A 19,172-nucleotide genomic window follows, 5' to 3' on the forward strand; every position below is an offset into this window, starting at 1 on the left:
CAGTGGGGTCCTATCCCCACCTTCACCAGCCACACTGAGCCAACAGACTCCTGCTAGGAAACCTACAACATTGGGTCAGTAGAGATGTCATCGAAGGGGCTCCCAGTGCTACCAGGGTCACCATTAGTGAAGGGCAAAGCTGTGAGAGTCAAGCCAATGTAGTCAAGTCCAGCTGGGGTCCATAACTAGGTTTCAAAACCAAACCGAGACAAGCTGAAGTCGCACTCACAGTGTGAGGGTTTTGATTTGGAGCAGCTCCTAGATTCTCAGGGACTAAAGGTTTTGTCGCTATCCTGTGGCTCTTCTGGGAGACAGTGGCAGCAACAGGTGGACTAGAGAGGGCTGTAGCCGGCTTTCTTGGACCACCAGCCCCCAAATCCTGACACAGAGACTTGTTATTAATCATGAATGCTTGACCTTACCTTAGGCTTGTTCTAGCTAACTTTTTTTTTAAACTTAAATCCACCCTTTTCTATTCATTGTTTTGCTACCCCAAGGCTCACTCACCTCATCTATGTATGGCCAATTATGCTTTCCTGCTTCCTCTGTGTCTGACTGGCTGCCCAACCCCCTTTCTCTTCACCTGCCAGCTCTGCTAATACCTCTACTGCCTAGCTCTTGGCCATTCAGTTTTTTTAATTAGACCAATCAGGTGCCTTAGTCAGGCAAGGTGAAACAGCAACCCATCTTTACACAGTTAAACCAATGCAGCATAAATAAATGCAGCACATCTTTACATTACATTTATTATTACATAAATAAATATTCTATCCCACAACTCTTCAAGAATGCATGGGACTCAGCCCCCTCCACTCTCCCTCCTCCCCAGCCACCCCAAGGTAAATGGCTTTGTTTGATAGGATCCCCACCATTTCTTCCTCCTACAGGTCCACATCAACATGGCCATGTGACTGTGGATTAAAACCTCCAAAGCGGAGAGCCAAAATAAATAGTATCTTTTGAACTGTTTACCAGGGGTGTTTTGCCACTGCGGTGGAGCGCTGCCCAATTCAAAGTGCAAGGGCATGAACACCTGGTGTTGTCTCATTTCCCCCATTTTCTTGATAAAATTGGTGACATAATTAAAAGGGGCAAAGGCAGGACATCCATGGACAAGAGGACTTTGTAGGACATTGCGTGATTCACTGGAATAAAATATGGATACACAGGAGAGTGAAACATGGAGAGCACAGGTGCAATTGGGCACAGACATGGTTAATCACAGGTTACAGACATGGTTAATCCCAGCTGGCAAACAAGTGAACAGGAAGGACCCTGGAGATCACCTCAGTTGGTAGCAAAGAGGCAAATGGAATACACGACTCATACGACAATAAAAGGGAGAACTGGAGTGACCTCCTGACATCTACTACAAACGCCACAAGACCTCCAGGGAGAGCGTAGGCTCGAGGCTGCTGCTGTGTGACCCGAAGAAAGAGAGACGGGATGAGAAAACACAGACTTTATCCCAAAGACAAAAATAGAGGGGAATCTTTGAAAACCTGCAAAGGAAGCTAGGCAACACTGACTAGCAGCAAAAACAAAGGCACAGGGCACAGAACAACAAGCCAAGCACAGTCCCAGGCTCTCAGTTCTTTGATAGGGAAAGGGATTCGGAAGCTGATTCCAGAAGGGAAGGCAGATAAAAGCCAGGCAGCTGTACCCTCTGGATAAGGCCACAGACCTCTTGGCCTCAAATCTAGCTGTGAGTTTGGGTGGTAGAGCAAAACTCTCGGCAGACAGGTTGACTGCAGAGAGAAACTCAATTGGTCACAGTAGATATCATGGTGAGCCCTTGCTGGGCACCACATAAAGTGAGAATTTATGGTAAAAATCGAAGAACTTCAGAGACTGGGTATCAGGGACCATCCATAAGTCTGTGAGCCTCAGTGTTTGAGAGAAAGCCTGGAAAGACGATGCAGACAGCCAGGAGGGTTGGATATCAATAAGTTCAAAGGTACAGTTGTTCAGATAACTTTTTTATACACTGTGTGAAGATTTCTTTGTCCTTCTTCCATCTGCCTAAGGCACCTTCTGATTGGTTTACTAAAGCACTGAATGCCCAACAGCTAGGCAGGAGAGGAGAGGCAGAACTTCTAGGGGAGAAATAGAAACTCTGGGAAAGAATCAGAGGCAGAGGAGATTCACCTGGCTAAATGCTGAGGAAGTCAGCTGTACAGGAATGAGGAGAGGTAATGAGCCATGTGGCAGAACGTAGATTAATATAAATGGGTTAGTTTCAGTTTTAAGAGCTAGTTAAGAATAATCTGGGTGGTGGTGGTGCATGCCTTTAATTCCAACACTTGACAGGCAGAGGCAGGCGGATCTCTGTGAGTTGGAGGCCAGCCTGGTCTACAAGAGCTAGCTCCAGGACAGGCTCCAAAGCTACAAAAAGAAGAAAAGGAGGAGGAGGAGGAGGAGGAGGAGGAGGAGGAGGAGGAGGAGGAGGAGGAGAAGAAGAAGAAGAAGAAGAAGAAGAAGAAGAAGAAGAAGAAGAAGAAGAAGAAGAAGAAGAAGAAGAAGAAGAAGTCTAAACTAAAGCAAAGCTTTCATAATTAATAAAAAGTCTTTGTGTCGAGTGAGTTCCAGGACAGCCAGGTGGTTACACAAATAAACCCTGTCTTAAAACAACAACCACCACCACCAACAACAAAAAGCCCAAAAGTCTCCTTTCTCTTGTTTTTCTATTTAGCTTTATTTTTCCATTTTTAAAATATACTTCCTTGTCTCATTTCCGTATCTCATACATTTACTATTTCTACCCTTACCCTACCTCCCTCTCTCTCTATAGACAGTTGGTCAGACAGACAGACAGATGATAGATAGATAGATAGATAGATAGATAGATATTGTGCTTCAGCTTCCCTAGTTTCCCTAGTATTAGAATCCCAGCTCTTGCCACAACAACTAGCATCATATTATTTTTGAATGTATTCAATGCTGGAGTTTTCATTTCAATGTGACAGGGCCTTACTATGTAGCCCAGACCTTGTTATCTTGGAATTTGCTATGGAGACCAAAGTGGCCTCAAACTCACAGATTCACTTGCCTCTACCTCCTGAGTGTTAGGATTAAAAGTGTGTGCCCATCATACCTAGCACAAACATAATATTTTAAAAATCAATGTCTATGTTGTTCATTGGATAAATTCCTAAAACATAATGGCAGAAAATAATTGAACATAAAGAACAAAATCCACAGCCTACAAAAGATTAGTATCCGGAGTATATCAAGAATTACAAATGAGTGGGCCAAAGACAAAAACCCAAAAGGAAAAACAGAGACTATGCATAGGTAAATTATAGAAGAAGGAACTCAACTAGATGCCAGCCATTCATAAGAATTTTTAACTTCAGTAATAGTCAAGGAAATATAGAATATGTCATTTACAACAACCACATTGGTAAGACAGCTATGGGGCTAATAACACCAGACTTAGTGGCAAACACATGGGAAGATAGAAAATCATGCATGATTGGTACAAATGTAACTTAGTAAATTATTGTGTAGGGTAGTGTCATAATAATTCAAATCGATTGAATATGATCATATGTAATAGGGGAACTCATGTGCACACACATACACATGTGCATATATTCATGTATAAGTATGATGTTTGGAGGAAAATGTCAATGCAGTACAAAGGAGCAAATAGTAGAACACATGTGTAAACACATTCATACCCACGTACATTCGCATATGCACACACATACATGCATCTCTAACTCAAACATACTAAGTCTGAAACGTTCCAAAGTCATAACCTTTTGACCATCGACATGTCTGTCCACAGATGCTGAGTTGCATATCTGACCTCTGGTGGTTTAGTGTAAGCATGTTTTGTTTCATGCATAAATAATTGAAAATGTTGCCTAAAGGTACATTTAGACTAGGTGTATATGACACACCAGTCAAATTTGTGCTTGTTCTTGGGTCCTATACCCAAGATACCTCATTATTCATATATAAAGACTTTAAAAATATGAAAGAAGTTCAAATTCTGAAATATTTTTGCTCTCTAGTCTTTGGGATAAAAGGTACTCAATCTGTAGTATGATATAAACGCTGTATAGCATGTATAGTATATAGAAATATACTATATACTATAGAGTATAGTATATAGAAGTTTGAAATGTTACAGCTAATATATAATGTGTACATATATATCTTCAACCGCCTCATAAACTCATAAGTAAATACTGACAAGTAAATTTCCATCTCCTCTCATAAAGATGCCTACCCACTTCCCCCTAGGGCACAGGGGTCTTTTCAGGAAATGCATAAAGTTCATCTTAAGTAGGGAACATGGTGAGGGCTGCGATAAAATCTTTCCTTTTAAAAATGAACCTTTCATCACGTATGGCAGCATGTTAATGAGATATAATTTGTGTGATAACTACCCAGGCAGCTAGATTAAATATATATTTCTTTGTGTTTTAAATCTTTTATAGCTGAACGTTTTCAGTGTGGGAACACACAATAGGAGAACCAGCAATAGTTACTGGAAGAACAGAAAATAAAATGCAAACCAAGGTGAAGTGCTAACCAGCCAGCTGTCGTGACGTAGCTAAGGCGGAGGGAGATCAGCCACAGTTGTGTAATTGTGTAACGAAGGGCTCTCTCTCCACAGAAAAGAATTAATGTTTAACCAATGTGTTGCACTCAGTAGTGATGAGGGAATTCCATAAAACATGCTGTTCTAAAACCCAAGTTAAAACCGACCACCTTCCAAACGTCATAACCCCACAGTGTTAGCTGCACTGGGCAGCAGCCCCGCAAATCTGAATTGTATGTTTGTGGTTACGACCGACTTTCGTCCTTATAAAATTTGTCCCCTCTCCTTACTGAGTTCAGTTACCAGCCTTATGGGCTCACGCGTTCCCTTCCCGTCCAAGGCTGACTGCCCAGGACAGTGATGTTCCTGCGTGCTTTGCTGCAAACAAACACGGGCTCAGGTCACTGGGAAGGTGAGGACAGCCAGGCAGCTGGCGAGGAGGTCACAGAAACAGCCTCAGGCTGTGTGTCTCCCACTCACCTTTCTGCTTCCCGGAGAGAACAGAACATGCCGCAGGTGGTGTATTGAACCAGGTCTGGCTTTTGACATAAAATCATGGGGAAGTGTGCTCCTGACGCGAGATAAAACACCAGGTGCCTGAATTTTAAATCGAAGGTCGATTTCTGGCAATAAGTTGATTTTGACCTCAGCTTTCCTACCGGGCCTTCCTTTTAATGGGACTGTTTGCTTCGGCACTGCGTGAAGAACACATATCCACCATGCCTAACCATGACTTCTTTTTCTGTATATGAGTTGAATAAATTCTTGTTACTTCCAGAAAAGAAAAAAAGATGTTACAAAGATTAACCCGAAATTCAGATCCTATGTCACCTTGAAGACTGAGTAAATCAATTCCTGTCTTTGGCCTCCTGTTCTCGACAGATTGTATTGTATGGTGTCACTGGTTAAGTGGGCAGGGTTTCTGTGAGTGTGTATTAGTCCATCACCTCATTCAGCGACTCTGAGCTTCAACTTCCTATCTGAAAGCTATAGAAATGATAATAGTCATTCTGCAGGGTCCTTACTTGGATTAAAGGAGATGTGGTGAGGTAACTGCGCAGGCCCCAGCCCAGTACCCAGCGCAGCCCATGCCCCAGCCCAGCCCCGGGGAATCTGACTCAGATACCCTCCCTCGGCCTTCAGATTTCCATTCTAGATGGAATGTGCTTATTAATTTTGAAAGTGGTTATTTTGAGCTTAGTAAAAAGCTTTAAAATCTGATTCCCTACTGCTATTGATTTCAAATACCATGCTTGTTTCAGGAAGATTAACTTTTCTTTTAATCTTTCATGCCCTGTACCTCATGCTTCCTTTCTCAGAACGCGAGACGAGAACAATTCTAAACGCAAAAACCCAGCATATTCTGAAGGCCAGTATTTCCAGTCGCCTGCTGGTTTTCAGTGCTACTATGTTTGCCTTAATGTGATCCATCAGAGCATAGGAATTAAAAAAAAAATTACTTTTTAATAGTCTATGCATGAGCGTTTGCCTGAATGCAAGGGCAGTGCTCACAGAGGCCACCAGGGGGCGTCGGATCCTTTGGAACTGGAATTGCAAAAGGTTGTGAGCTATCGCGCATGGGAGCTGAGACCTGAATCTGGGTCTTCTTCAAACAAACGTGCTCTTAACTGCTAAACTTTCTCTCCAGCTCTGAGCACAGGGTATTTCAAGTTTGGCCACACTCTGTAATATTCGTAGCAGGGAACGCCACCAAAGGAGCCAGGGCAGTTGTAAACTACACTATGTTCGTCAGGCTGCTGCTAGGAGAAGGAGCTTTTCTGCTCCCTTCTTGGCTCTAAGCATAATCGACTGTATTTTCCACCACTCTGGCCATAATATCTGATATAAACAACCTAAGAAAGAACGTGTTATTTCTGCTCACAGTTTCTGTAAATCACGGTAGGAAAAGCAAAGGCATCAGCTCTATCTGTGATGGTGAGAACATGTAGCCCAGGTAGCTCAAAATGGGCAGGGAAGTAGAAAACAAAACCGTGACCAGGCAACGTTACCTTTAAAGGTCCATCCCCAGTGATTTGCTTCTGCCAGCTAGGCCTACCCACCTGAAAGTTCCATATCCCCCAACCCCACCAAGACAAAGCATACTGGATTGCTTTGTCCAGCCCTTAGTACAAGGGGAAGAGATTGGTCCTACCTCAGCTTGATTTGCCATGCTTTGTTGACACCCATGGAAGGCCTGCCCCTTTCTAAATGGAGGCAGAGGAGGAGTGGATGGGGGGAGGGAAAGGAGGAGGTTGGGGGGAAGGAGTGGGAGCAGAGGAGAGAGGGAAACTGCAGTCGCATTGTAAAATAAATGAATAAATTTGATAATAATAATAATTTCAAAAAGCACTTAAACACAGCTTTAAGAGTCACCACAATTCTAACAGTCTCAACACTGTTGAAATGTCTAACTTAAATTCTCTTCTGAGTCTCAAGGCAAACTCTGTTATCTGTGAGCTTGTGTAAAATAAAAAGAGGTAAAAACGTATTTTTCCAATATACAATGACGTGGAGGAAACGTTCCTGTTCTAAAATAAAGGAACAGGAGAACAGCAAGGAAAGGTTGGACCAATACAAGAGCGAAACCTAAAAGGGGATCATTAAATCCCGGAGCTTTCCTGACTGACATCCTGGGAATGTAATCATGTGCTGTGAACTCCAGTAGGCTTGAAGGCCCTGTGGCCTAGCTGCTTGCAGTCCACATGGCCTGTCTGATGGGCCGGCTCTACTCAGTTTCCGGAGTGCTCCTTAGCAGATGTTCTACCCTCCTGGCATTTCCAACTTCCTGATGTCTCCAGGGCAACCGGGCTTCACCCTCACATCTCAATGCAGCAGCACCCTCCTGGGCTCTTCCTGCTGGGAATCCAGCCTGTGGACTTTGTCTGGATTAGACTTTCATTAAAGATCTTGTGCAAACCTCCATGACCAAGCAGTTCTCAATACTGAAAGTCTAAAAGAAAACCAGTCTCATGTGGCCCACACCAAGTCGCTGTTAGCTGGAACAACAGCAGAACCCCTTTGAACCATGGCTATAGTTGGTCACTGAGCGCCTAGGTGGTTAAATCTAGGGACACTTGGCCATGCACAAGTTTTGCCAAGGGTGCCCTGGGGCGTGTTCTCTTTAAAGGAAAAATCTTTGAAATGTCAACAGTTTTATGCTGCCCTGCAGTCCCTCAAGAGTAGTCTTACCGCTTCCTTAAATGTGCTTAATGGATGTTTGGTTTGGGAGATCCTTCTGTCTATGTGTTGCTTTGATTGGTTAATGAATAAAGGAACTGCTTTGGGTCTATAGCAGAGCTATAGGGGAATAGAGCTAGGTGGGAAAAACTAAATGGAATGCTGGGAGGAAGAAGGGCAGAGTCAGGGGACCACCATGGATCCGCCGTGGAAGATAGATGTGCTGAAACTTTGCTGGTAGGCCATGACCTTGTGGTGATACACAGATTAATAGAAATGAGTTAAATTAAGATGTAAGAGGTAGCCAATAAGAAACTAGAGCTAATGGACCAAGCAGTGATTTAAATAATATAGTTTCTGTTTGATTATTTCAGTTCTGGGCGTCTGGGCCAAAAAAGCGATTCCTTGCAACACGTTTCCTACTGTTTTAGTGCAAATCTCCTGGATTATCTTTGATGATGCTGCTAATCTAGCACCTGAACATTTTAAAAAATATTCTTCTCCTCCACATTTTGTTTCAAAGTTTCACTGTAAGTTTACTTAAAAGCAGCCACAAATACCCAGGTCAGAGACTGAACTCTGGGCTGCCTTGAGATCACCTTCACCAAGGTATTGATTTTTGAGTTCACTCTGACTCACAATATTAGATCATGGACACGATATAGAGAAATAGTTACCAGAATGGAATGCAAATGTCCACTAGCCCACTTCCCAGTAGAATCGTTTGCATCTGGAGTCTCCTGAAGCTGGTCCTGGCTGCACACATCTCTTGGCTGGGTTCTGATATTCCGAGCTTCAGTCACTGCCCGCTTATAACATTCTAAGGGTTCTCTAGTTTACATCTCAAACCTTCAAATTCTCATAAGTTAGTTCTAACGGTCTAAGAATCACATGGTCACATGGTCAGGCTTACTCACAACAATAAAAACCACTTCTTTGGTCCCTGATTCCTATATTTGTCTCTCTTGTGTCTGTGTTCACAATGCCAGACTAAAATAGCTAAAGGGACAGAGATTTGTGTGGGCTCTTGGTTTCTAAGAGTTCTGGTGTGTCATGGCAGGAACAGCATGGAGCAGCAACCTAGTCTGTGGTAGTGGGGGAGAGAGGGGTCTGGGGGCTCTTCATTACAGATCAGGATCCAGGAAGATGCCCCTTTAATGGCTTCCTTCTGCCAGTGGGGCCACACCTCCTAAATGTTCAGCAGTCTTTCAAAAGAGTGCCACTAGCTTGGGACCAAGTGTTAAAACGTGAACTTGTAGATGATATTTTATTTTTAAATCATAACACACACTTAGGAAGTAGTGGGTATTTCTTCCAGGCGACAGGCATGACACTTCCCATGTGGAGTCTCCAAGAACTGGGAACCAATTTCTATGGAATGATTAACAAGAGTCAAACCATTCTTGCGAAGCAATGTCCACATGGCTTGAAACTTATTTTATTATTATTATTTTTTGTTTTTTGTTTTTAAAGACAGGGTTTCTCTATGTAGCTTTGCAGTTTGGAGACTGTCCTGGAACTCATTCTATAGAGGCTTGCCTCAAACTCACAGAGATCCACCCACCTCTGCCTCCCAAGTGCTGAAATTAAAGGTGTGTTGTGCCACCACCGTCCAGCTGAAACTTACATATTTTTAAAAATTCCTTTAGATTTGTTCATGTGTGAATGTTTGCCTGTGTGCATGTATATATGTGCACCATGTTTGTCTTGTACCTACAGAGGTCAGACAAGGAGATTGGATCTCCTGAAACTGGAGTTACAGATAGAGGGTTGTGAGCTACCATGTGGACACTAGGAATTGATCTTGGGTCCACTGTAAGAACAGTTAGTGATCTCAAATACTTCTCTCTAGCCTCTGAAATGTGTTCATTTATTTACTAGTTTAAACCATTGTCCTAAGGGAGGTCCACTGTTTATATATATATATATATATGTATATATATATATATATATAATAAATATAATTATAGAAAAATGAAATTTTCTAAATCAGGAAGAATTATGTCCTACAGGAAATCTGTACTTTATAACTTCATAAAGATTCTAAATGTCAGTATTCTATGGGTCTTGGAAAAACCTATCATTGTTTTGGTTTGTCTGTTTGTTTTTCAGAGACAGGGTTTCTCTGCATAGCCCTGACTGCCTTGTAACCAGCTCTGTAGACCAGGCTGGCCTTGAACTCTCAGAGATCTGTCTGCTCTGCTTCCTAAGTGCTGGGATTAAAGGAGTTTTCTGCCACCATCAAGCCCTATCATTGTCTTATATTTCTTAGTCATATCCAGAATTATGAACACTTTTCCAAGATGGCCATGAGAACACTGACCTGAGAACAGAGAGCTAACATTTTGTGTGAAGACTGAGGGGTTCTGGAATCCTCCCCATAGCTTCAACATGAGTCGGCCTCACCAAGACCACCTTCAGAGTAACTTTCTCATGACAAAGGCTTCTCCTACCGCCACACTGCAAGGCCCTGCTCAGAAGTCAAACACAGACAGCCTTGCCTGGTCACAGAACAGCAGAGAGATTAGCACCCTGAAGAATGGTCACATGGTGCTTTTATTTGTCAGGTGCTGTGGATCAATCTCTTGACATATTGTAAGTATGTATTACTCTCATTGGCTTAATAAAGAGATGACTGGCCAATAGCTATGCAGTAAGCGGTTAGGCCAGAAGAAGAAAGGGGAGTCACCAGCCAGAGGTAGAGGAAGCAGTAGATAAACATGCCATGCTGAAAAATGGTAGTACCATGTGGTAGAGCGTAGATAAGCAATATGGGTTAATTTAAGTTGTAAAAGCTAATTAGTAACAAGTCTAAGCTATTGACCAAGCATTTATAATTAATAAGTCTCCGTGTGGTTTTTAGGAGCTGACTGATAGATAAAGTGCATCAACCACCAGGTGTATAATTCACCGACTGACAGTAACTATAGTGGATGTGACCAATGTGAACATCACTGAGAACTTTTCTTCCTTTCTGTGTGCATGGCAGTATTAGTGCCTTGGTGTGGCTGTAACTATAACAGTGCACATGCACCGTAGAGGAGGAGTGATTCACTTTGGCTTGCAGTTTCAGAGACTTTGAGTCTATGCCCTTGAAAGTCATTGTGCAGCAGCACAGCCCACAGCATAGCACCCGTAATTTGTAGTAGAGGCCTGTTTATATCCCAATAAATCAGAGATTGTGGCAGAAATCAGAGTTTGAGTTGGGTTTACTTCCACCAGGGAAGCCCCTCTCCAATGAAGCTCCTCTCCAGCGAAGCCCCTCTCCAGAGAAGCCCTCTACAGCGAAGCCCCTCTCCAGTGAAGCCCCTCTCCAGAGAAGCCCTCTCCAGTAAAGCCCCTCTCCAGGGAACCTCCCCATCACCAGACCCTCCTGAAACATGCACATTCAAAACACGAGCCTGTTGAAGGCATCTTCAGCTTAAACCACAGCAACACTCCCTTTCTATCTCCAAAAATTATGGGAGAGAATTGGGATTCTTTGTGTGGGACTTTTGGGCCTCTAGTGGGGCAGTATGAGATAAGATAAGGATTTTAAACATTGTTGTGTTCCTATCAACACATCCAAACCTAGGTCTGGCGGACTTGAAACTGGAGATTACCAACTAGAAACTAGAGAGAATTCAGCGTATGAGAGGGGAGACTCGTGGCGGCAGGCAAAAAAAAAGTCAGCGGGGAGCTCACCTTCTAGTCTGAGAGAGAGCAGACAGGAGAAGCAGGGGAGTTATTCTTCACTCTAGGGGATGAAGGTCAAGGGAGAGAGAACAACTTTACATCTAAGGGGGCATATCTCAACCTGGGAATCCTGGGAGAGGGGCCTGCATCCTTCCCCCTGGCTCTGGAGGGGCTTCAGGGCAAGGGGAAGCTCTCTACTGTGCTCACACGCAGCCAGCCATTTCAGGAAAAGTACCACGGGCTACTAAGGTAGTGGTTCTCAACCCATGGGTCGAGATCCCCTTTGGGAGGTTGAATGACCCTTTTACAGGGATCACATATCAGATCCCCCACATATCAGATATTTATATTACAATTCATAGCAGTAGCAAAATTATAAGTATGAAGTGCTCCAAAAATAATTTTATGGTTGGGAGGGGGGTCAAGTGTTGCTGTATTAGGAAGGTTGAGAACCACTGCGCTAAGGCTAGACAGCCTAGCTGTCTCTCAGAACCCACAGACTACATCCAAGTAGCCCCAGGCTCCTCACAAGAACCACAAACAGCCTTTGACTTGCCACCTGATGAAACAACCAAAGAATGGTAAAAGAGCCCTCTTCGTCATTGCCCCAAAATCAAGGAAACTCTTTCCTACCCACATCACTCACCTGTTGTCACCTGAAGTGACATTAATAGTAGAGTAGTGTCAGAAGGAAGGAAGGAAGGAAGGAAGCCAGATTTACTAGCATTTCTCTTAAAGAAACTGAGCAGAAAGTTGAAAGCCATTGCTCTGACTCCCAGGGGCGAGGAGGGGCGATGGGAAATAGTAAGGAAGACTAAAGAATAATAGAAGATAAGAGATCTTTGGAGCCTCTGCATGTAGCACAGATAGAACTCATTATTAAAAGAGTTAGGATGCCTTTCACTAAGTGTGACTATTGCTAGTGTATTATAATCACTGAAACCTTGTTTTGGCATTTAAGTTTTGAAATTTGATTTTTTTTTAAAAAAAGATCACCAGTGCTGTTCTGTTGCCAACATTTGGGCCCGAAAACCGTGGAGCCCGACTAATGGGGTTTCTGGTGTTGTTAAAGCAAAATAATGCCATACCGTTCGGCGGCACCGCGTCTCCAATGCACAGGAGGGAACCGTGGAAGGAGTAGGAGAGGAAGATCTGAAGATCTAGAAAGTGATACTGCTTGACACGAGGAGCTGTGGCAGATACAGGGACCACGTGTGCTTTGACGGAAGGAAGACCAGCTCAAGGAGGGTGGGAGCACCTGTCTTCTCTGTTCATATATTGCATTCAGTAATATTAACTGAGCATACAGTGTGCCCAGGATGCCCAGGAAATGCTGCAGATAAAGGCATTACTCTTGAATGAGAGGGGAAAATGTAAACAAACTGTGTGGCTCAGAGTGGATGGACAAAGACATTTTTAGAGTTCATCTTCCATTCACAGGGCAGGAGGGGAATGAGGTTTGAAAGGGGACGTTCCTATTACTGCTCCATTGTTGCCCCATTGTTGCCCCTTAGCCACCTGTCCTGAAGAAAGAAAGCTGGATTGGAGCCCTGCACACCGCCGTTATGAGGGCAAGCATACAAATTCCTGCATGCCCGTCAGGGATGCTGTTTCGAGGACAAGGGTGACTTTCTGTTATCTACCTGCACAACCAGGCTGGGCGGCTTGAGGAGAAGCCTGCCAGTAGTGACTCATAGCACAGTTAAACCCACTAGTATAGGGGTTAAGACGGCCATCATTAGGTGTGGATATTGAAGTGTATTATAGTGAAACCTTGCTTTGGCGTTTGAGTTTTAAAATACTAGAACTCAAAAAAAAAAAAAAGAAAAGAAAGAAAAAGATAGAAAAAAAGAGGGAAAAAAAAGGCCACTAAAGCTTTTGTTGTTTTTTTTTTTTTATGTTGAGACATAAAAACCTTATAGTACTAACAGTGTTATCAGAGTTTGAAAATCAAACTCCTTTTCAGGGTGACAGAACAGTGCCTTAGGAGTGGATAGGCTGGATTTTAACTCCACATGTGAAGTCTCCTGGACTCAGTAGAAGCTGCAGTCACTGAGGAGACACCTCAAGTCAGCCGACTGAACGTCGGGGGTTGAGAGTCAGAACTAAGCCTGGGAGAAGACAGTCTAGGATGGAGGCTCTCCAGCGGAGAAATAGCGCTGTGGAGGAAGGCCGGAAGAGGTGTTCACTGCAGCTGAGACACCACAAAGCAGGACTGGTGGAGCTAATGCAGGACCTTCCTGAGTCATGCTGTGTGGAGTCATAAGGCTTTGCTGGAACACAGCCTCTGCTGGCAAAACACAAGGGGCTGAGCCCGAGTTGACCTTTTGCCTGTTTTCCATAAACAACACCGACCATTCATGTTAGATGGACAGGCCTTCAGGTTAACAACCCGCTATTAGAATATGAATTAGTCTACAGAAGCGTGAAAGCAGTAGAGAATAACTTCCGGTTTCTCAAAGATTCTAAACTTCCTTTACATGATGATCCCTGGTCTCAATGACCAGGGGCAGGACAGAGTTGTTATAATGGACGACATAAATTTTAGCTCGTTCTATCTGACATTATTAGTGACAAGGGTCACTGGTTGACAGGATCTGTGCTGGAGACAGACACGTTAATTTGCCTAATTTGCTCACGGAGGTAATGAATGACCTCAAGCCTAATTAGCTAACACTTTCACCTGTCAGAAACGGTGGTAAATGCCAGCTGCAATCTGGTGGTCTTCCTGTCACCTAAAGATAAATGGAGAGATAGGGCTTACGTAAAATGAAAGGCCGGGCAGGGTGACAGTCCGTGGGCATTGGAGTCTCAATGCTGGCAGTGACCGTTGGGAAAGAGCAGCTGGTAGACTAGCTGGCACTGTCAGAAGGTTTGAGATGTACAAATAATTATAAGCCCCAGGAAGAAGCCAAGGTCCCAAGTCCCAAGTCCCAAGGCAACACCCATGTCCAGGGTTATTTTGTCTCATAGCTAGCATGCCTTTTCTGAGATAACTTTCATAATGGTTCTTGGATAATTTGGGTAAAATTATAAATGCCTGGTGAGCAGTGGCCATGCCAGGGCTTAGGTTTCCCCAATATGTGTTTGCCTCCCCATTCTGAAAGCTTTGTTGGGTATCTACAAGTACCCCTTCCCGGCCAAAAAAAAAAAAAAAAAAAAAAAAAAAAAAAAAAAAAAAAGATTTGAGGATTTAAAAAAATGGTTTTCAGCAGAAAGTAGGGTAACTTACACCTCAAGTTAAGTTCCAGGGTATTGGCTTCTTGGCTGTCATGAACATTCTTTAAGGGAAATCACACGCACCAGGAAATGTCACATATCTTCTGTTTGGCACTTGCAAATGTTTTGTTCTGATTTGTTTAAAACCCATGATACTAATGTTCTTGAAGCTCTGCTCCATACAGAATGTCAGCAGATTCCCATGGGAACCATGAAAGAAAGGGTCACAAGGAAGTAGATTTCTGCAGTCCTGGATGAGATGCACCAGCAAACATAGAGGATTCATAGTTTCTCTTCCCTCTTTCTCCTTCCTTCCTTCCTTCCTTCCTTCCTTCCTTCCTTCCTTCCTTTCTTTCTTTCTTTTCTTTTCTTTTCTTCTTTTTTTTCTGCCTGCCCCCTCCCTTCTTCCCTTCCTTCTTTCTTTCCTTCCTGCCTGCCTCCCTCTCTCCCTTCCTTCCTGCTTGCCTTCCTCTCTCCCTCTCTCCCTCCCTCCTTCCCTCCCTCCCTCCCTTCCTTCCTTTCTTCTCTTTCTCCCTCCTTTTCTCCTTCCCTCCCTCCCCTCTTTCCTTCATTGTTCTCATTCCTTTTTCTTTCTTTAAGAAGCAGGGATTGCTTTATACCCACATATGTTGTGGAACTCTCTAGACCAGGTTGTCCTACAGCTCCTGGCAGTTCTCCTGTATGGACTCCTAAGAGCTGGAATTAGGTTTTCACAAACATAGCAGGCTACCAATTAATAGACTTATTTAAAACTATCGTTTCTGAAAATATTAAGCTATAATTCTTTATTCTGGCTACATTGACATGCAGAGGTATGGTTTAGTGGACATTAGAGATAAGTGAAGAGACCCCAGGAAAGCAGTTTTGTTTCATCCTCGGACCTTTGTATGAACTCAGAGGGCAAAGTTCCGACAAAGGGGCTCTCTGAGGTCCTGACTTTGGATGTTTTCTTAACGAGTAATCACATGGAACAAAAACAAATTGGCAAGTAGTGGGAAAGGATGGGGAGTTGAAATATTTGAGAACTGAAAGTTCTCACGCCTACTGGACACATTTTTGATGAGGTTGGCACGGACGCCAAAAGCCGGCTTGTGCTCATATACAGCTGTTTCAAAGCAAATAAGTTGGTGTGTCACGCCAGGCCTATGCTGGGACCGAGGTCAGAAGCCAGGGAAAGGTGCGATGGTCAAAGTTAACGAACTAACCAACCTGGTGAAAGAGAAGGATGCCACACCTTCCAGAGGAACCTATCTTCTCAGGGAAGGATGTTCTGAGAGCTAGGGTGTCATATAAAAGGCCCTCTAGGGATGGTGTTTTGAAACTAGCAGAGAAGTTTGACATGCTAAGGGAAGAATTTAGAAGAAAACTTCAGAAGAAAGCCTAAGTTTGCAGGGAAGGTGGTGGTCTAACTTGGAGCTGCGTCGCTGTGATTAGATCTGCAATCTAACAGCAGGCCCTCATATTGCATTTCCCTGATATCTGTGCACCGCAGAGTATGGCTTCCATTTTACCTGCTTCTGATAGATCCATGAGACCTGAGAAGAATACTTATGAGGGGTGAGTAATTTTGGTCCTTTCTTGTTTCCATCAGATGAGTGTCCCCGGGATTTGATTTTAAATGCACAGAGGACGTACCGTACCCCCAGAGTTTGCTACATCTTTTCCCATTGGGTATTAAATAATTGGAATAGCGTCCTATATAATACCAGTCCACATGAAAGCACTGCAGATTTTTCTATTGGATTCTTATGGAGTTGACCCATTGGTTCATGTAAGAACGTGGTGCAGAGGCTGGTGGTTTGGCTTCATGGATAAAGGTGCTTGCTGAGCTAGCCTGGTCACCTGAGTTCACTCCCTGGACTCCACACGAAGGTGGAAGAAGAGAAATGACTCCAAAAGTTGTCCTCTGACTTCCACATGCGCCTCCTGGTGTGTCCACCTCCACACAACTTTATAAAAATAATAAATAATACACATAAGGACAATAAATAAAAAAGAAAGTAGGTCAAAACATACAAAAACCTGGAGAAGTTTAACCCACCCACAGGAGCAGACAAATTCAAAGTACAGCCTGGAATTCACTGTGCGGTGAACTTAGCATTTAATTCCAGAACCGTAAGCTGTACCTGGGACATAATGAAAGGGCCCCACAGTGCCGACGGCATTTTAACGGTGTTGAGTGTGTCAGGGGGTACTTTCAAATGCTTTGTGATGGACAGACTCGACAGAGAATCAACTTCTGAAATATCATGGATGTTATTCATCTCAAAGGTGGGCATAAATCTGCCCAAGCTGCCTGCAAATTGAACTCTAATTTCTGCCTCAGGTTAACAGAACATAATAGAGCATTAGTCTCCATGAGGCTTAAGGAACTTTTGTAAGTGCCCTCTGCTTTGCCGAGAATTGTGGGAAAAGGCTTGTGATGTCAGCACACAGAGAGAGTTCCATTCCTAGGCTTAAAAGGACCCTCCTGCCTCCGTCATTCCTTCAGGGAAGCCAAGGAGAGAGAGAGAGAGAGAGAGAGAGAGAGAGAGAGAGAGAGAGAGAGAGAGAGAGAGAGAGAAGGAAAAATGGAAAACCTCCCAGCCCAGCTATCTATTTAGAGCATGAGTTTGGAAAACGCGTGAAAATAGGTTTGAAAAGAAGTTTTGAGGAGGAAACAGTATGTGTGAGCCTATTTAGCAGTAGTTAGAGATTTTGGAAAGAGCAAAGCATTGGGAAAAGTCAGTTTCATATGGGTTTGAATTTGGTGGCAAAGTCTCAAGCAAGACTTTCCTCTATTTTTAAAAAGACTTTCATTTATCTGCTTTTGTTGAAAGTGATAATTGACATATACTTATGGGCACAAAGTCTCGGTGGGTTTTTGCTTGTGTGGTTGTTTGTTAGGTTGGCTTGCAGTCTCAGCCCAGCAAAAGGACCAAGAGAGTGAAGAGCGAAAGGCAACCAACAGCAATTCTCATAAGATTCAAACGGCCGACAAGCATATTTTAAACCTTTCAATATTGCTAGTCATTAGGGGAATGAAAATTAAAAGCAATGTGCTTTCTCTTCACACTCATTAGAATCATTATCAAAGCCCACTGATTACAGATGTTGACAAGGTCTAGAGAGAAGAGAAACTTTGTATATTACTGGTGGTGCTCTTTTGGGGGTGCCCGCCACCCAGCTCCCAAATAAGAGATTTATTTTTACTTATAAATGCCCACCCAGCCTTAGCTTGGCTTGTTTCCAGCCAACTTTTCTTAACATAAATTATCCTGTCTACCTTCTGCCTCCGGGATGTTATCTTTTTCTATTTCTGTATCCCTTTTCTATCCTTATTCTGTGTCTGGCTGTGTGGCTAGCCCCTTCTCTTCTTGCTCCTTGATCTTCCTCTCAGTTTTCTCCTTCTATTTATTCTCCCTGCCTGCCAACCCTACCTGTCCCTTCTCCTGCCTTGTTGTTGGCTGTTTTTTAGACCATCAAGAGTTTAAGACAGGCAAAGTAACACAGTTTTACAGGGTTAAACAAATGCAGCATAAAAGAATGCAACACATCTTTGCATTATTAAACAGATATTCCACAGTGTAAACAAATGTAACACCATAATATGCCACAATAGAGTATGTCTGTCCAAATGTTTGGGCTACGCTTAATCATATTTTACATCTTTTCTATTATTAAATTTGGATGATAGGCTGCTGTCAGTTGTGTAGTTTACACAACTTTTCTCCCAGCACATGGGTCGTCTCTTCGCTCGAAGGTTGCTTTCTTTGGCATGCAGGAGGTTTTTAGTTGGGTACAATCCCATTTACTTGTTTGTTTACTTGGGTTTTCTTGTGGAGTCCTACCTAAGCAGCTACTTTCCAAACCAATGTGGTGCAGTTTTTCTTTGTGGTTTGCTTGTGACACAGCTCCAGGTCATGTTAGCTACTGTCTACTCAGAGCTGAGATTTGGACATGGTGCAAGATTAGGTTCAATTGCATTCTTTTGTGGGTAGAGATCAAGCTTTCTCATCACCATTTATTGAGAAGCCTTTCCTTTCTTCATTGTGTGTTCTTGGCAGTTTTGTCAAACACCAACTGTCCATTAATAAACGGGTCTATTTCTGGATCTACCATCTTATTTCCAGCATGGATGTACCAGGGTCACCTGTTCTGACTGAATCACTTGTGGGTTTGTGTTTGCTTTTTTGCTTTTAGACAGTGTCGCTTTGTATCGCACGGGCTAACTTGAAACCTTCTGTATAGCCTAAACTGGCCCTGAACTTAGGATCATTCTGTCTCAGCTTCCCTAATGAGCAATTGGACATCAAGGAAATCTAAAGGATATCTTCAAAGTGTATTAAAGGTAGTGGTCTCATCTTTCTAATGCTGCAACCCTTTAATACAGTTCCTTACATTGTGGTGATCCCCAACCATAAACTCATTTATTGTTGCTTCATAACTGCAATTTTGCTACTGTTATGAATCATAATGTAAATATCTGATATGTAACCTATGAGGGATCATGACCCACAAGTTGAGAACCACTGATTAAGGGACAAGCATCATACAAGAAAATGCA

At 43.2% G+C, this 19,172-nt stretch overlaps 1 protein-coding gene across 1 annotated transcript in view; it reads left to right on the forward strand.

The window, feature by feature from the left end:
• Positions 1–15,783: 15,783 nt before the first annotated feature.
• Positions 15,784–19,172, forward strand: part of Upp2 (uridine phosphorylase 2) — a 37,286-nt gene continuing 33,897 nt past the window's right edge. Inside the window, exon 1 of the mRNA XM_087899974.1 lies at positions 15,784–16,183. Coding sequence (XP_087756100.1) covers positions 16,122–16,183 — 62 coding nt within the window. The 5' untranslated portion in view covers positions 15,784–16,121. The remainder of the gene's footprint in view (positions 16,184–19,172) is intronic.

The sequence above is a fragment of the Myodes glareolus genome, chromosome 21 (assembly GCF_982192425.1).
Source record: "Myodes glareolus chromosome 21, mMyoGla1.1, whole genome shotgun sequence".
Taxonomy (NCBI): Eukaryota; Metazoa; Chordata; class Mammalia; order Rodentia; family Cricetidae; genus Myodes; species Myodes glareolus.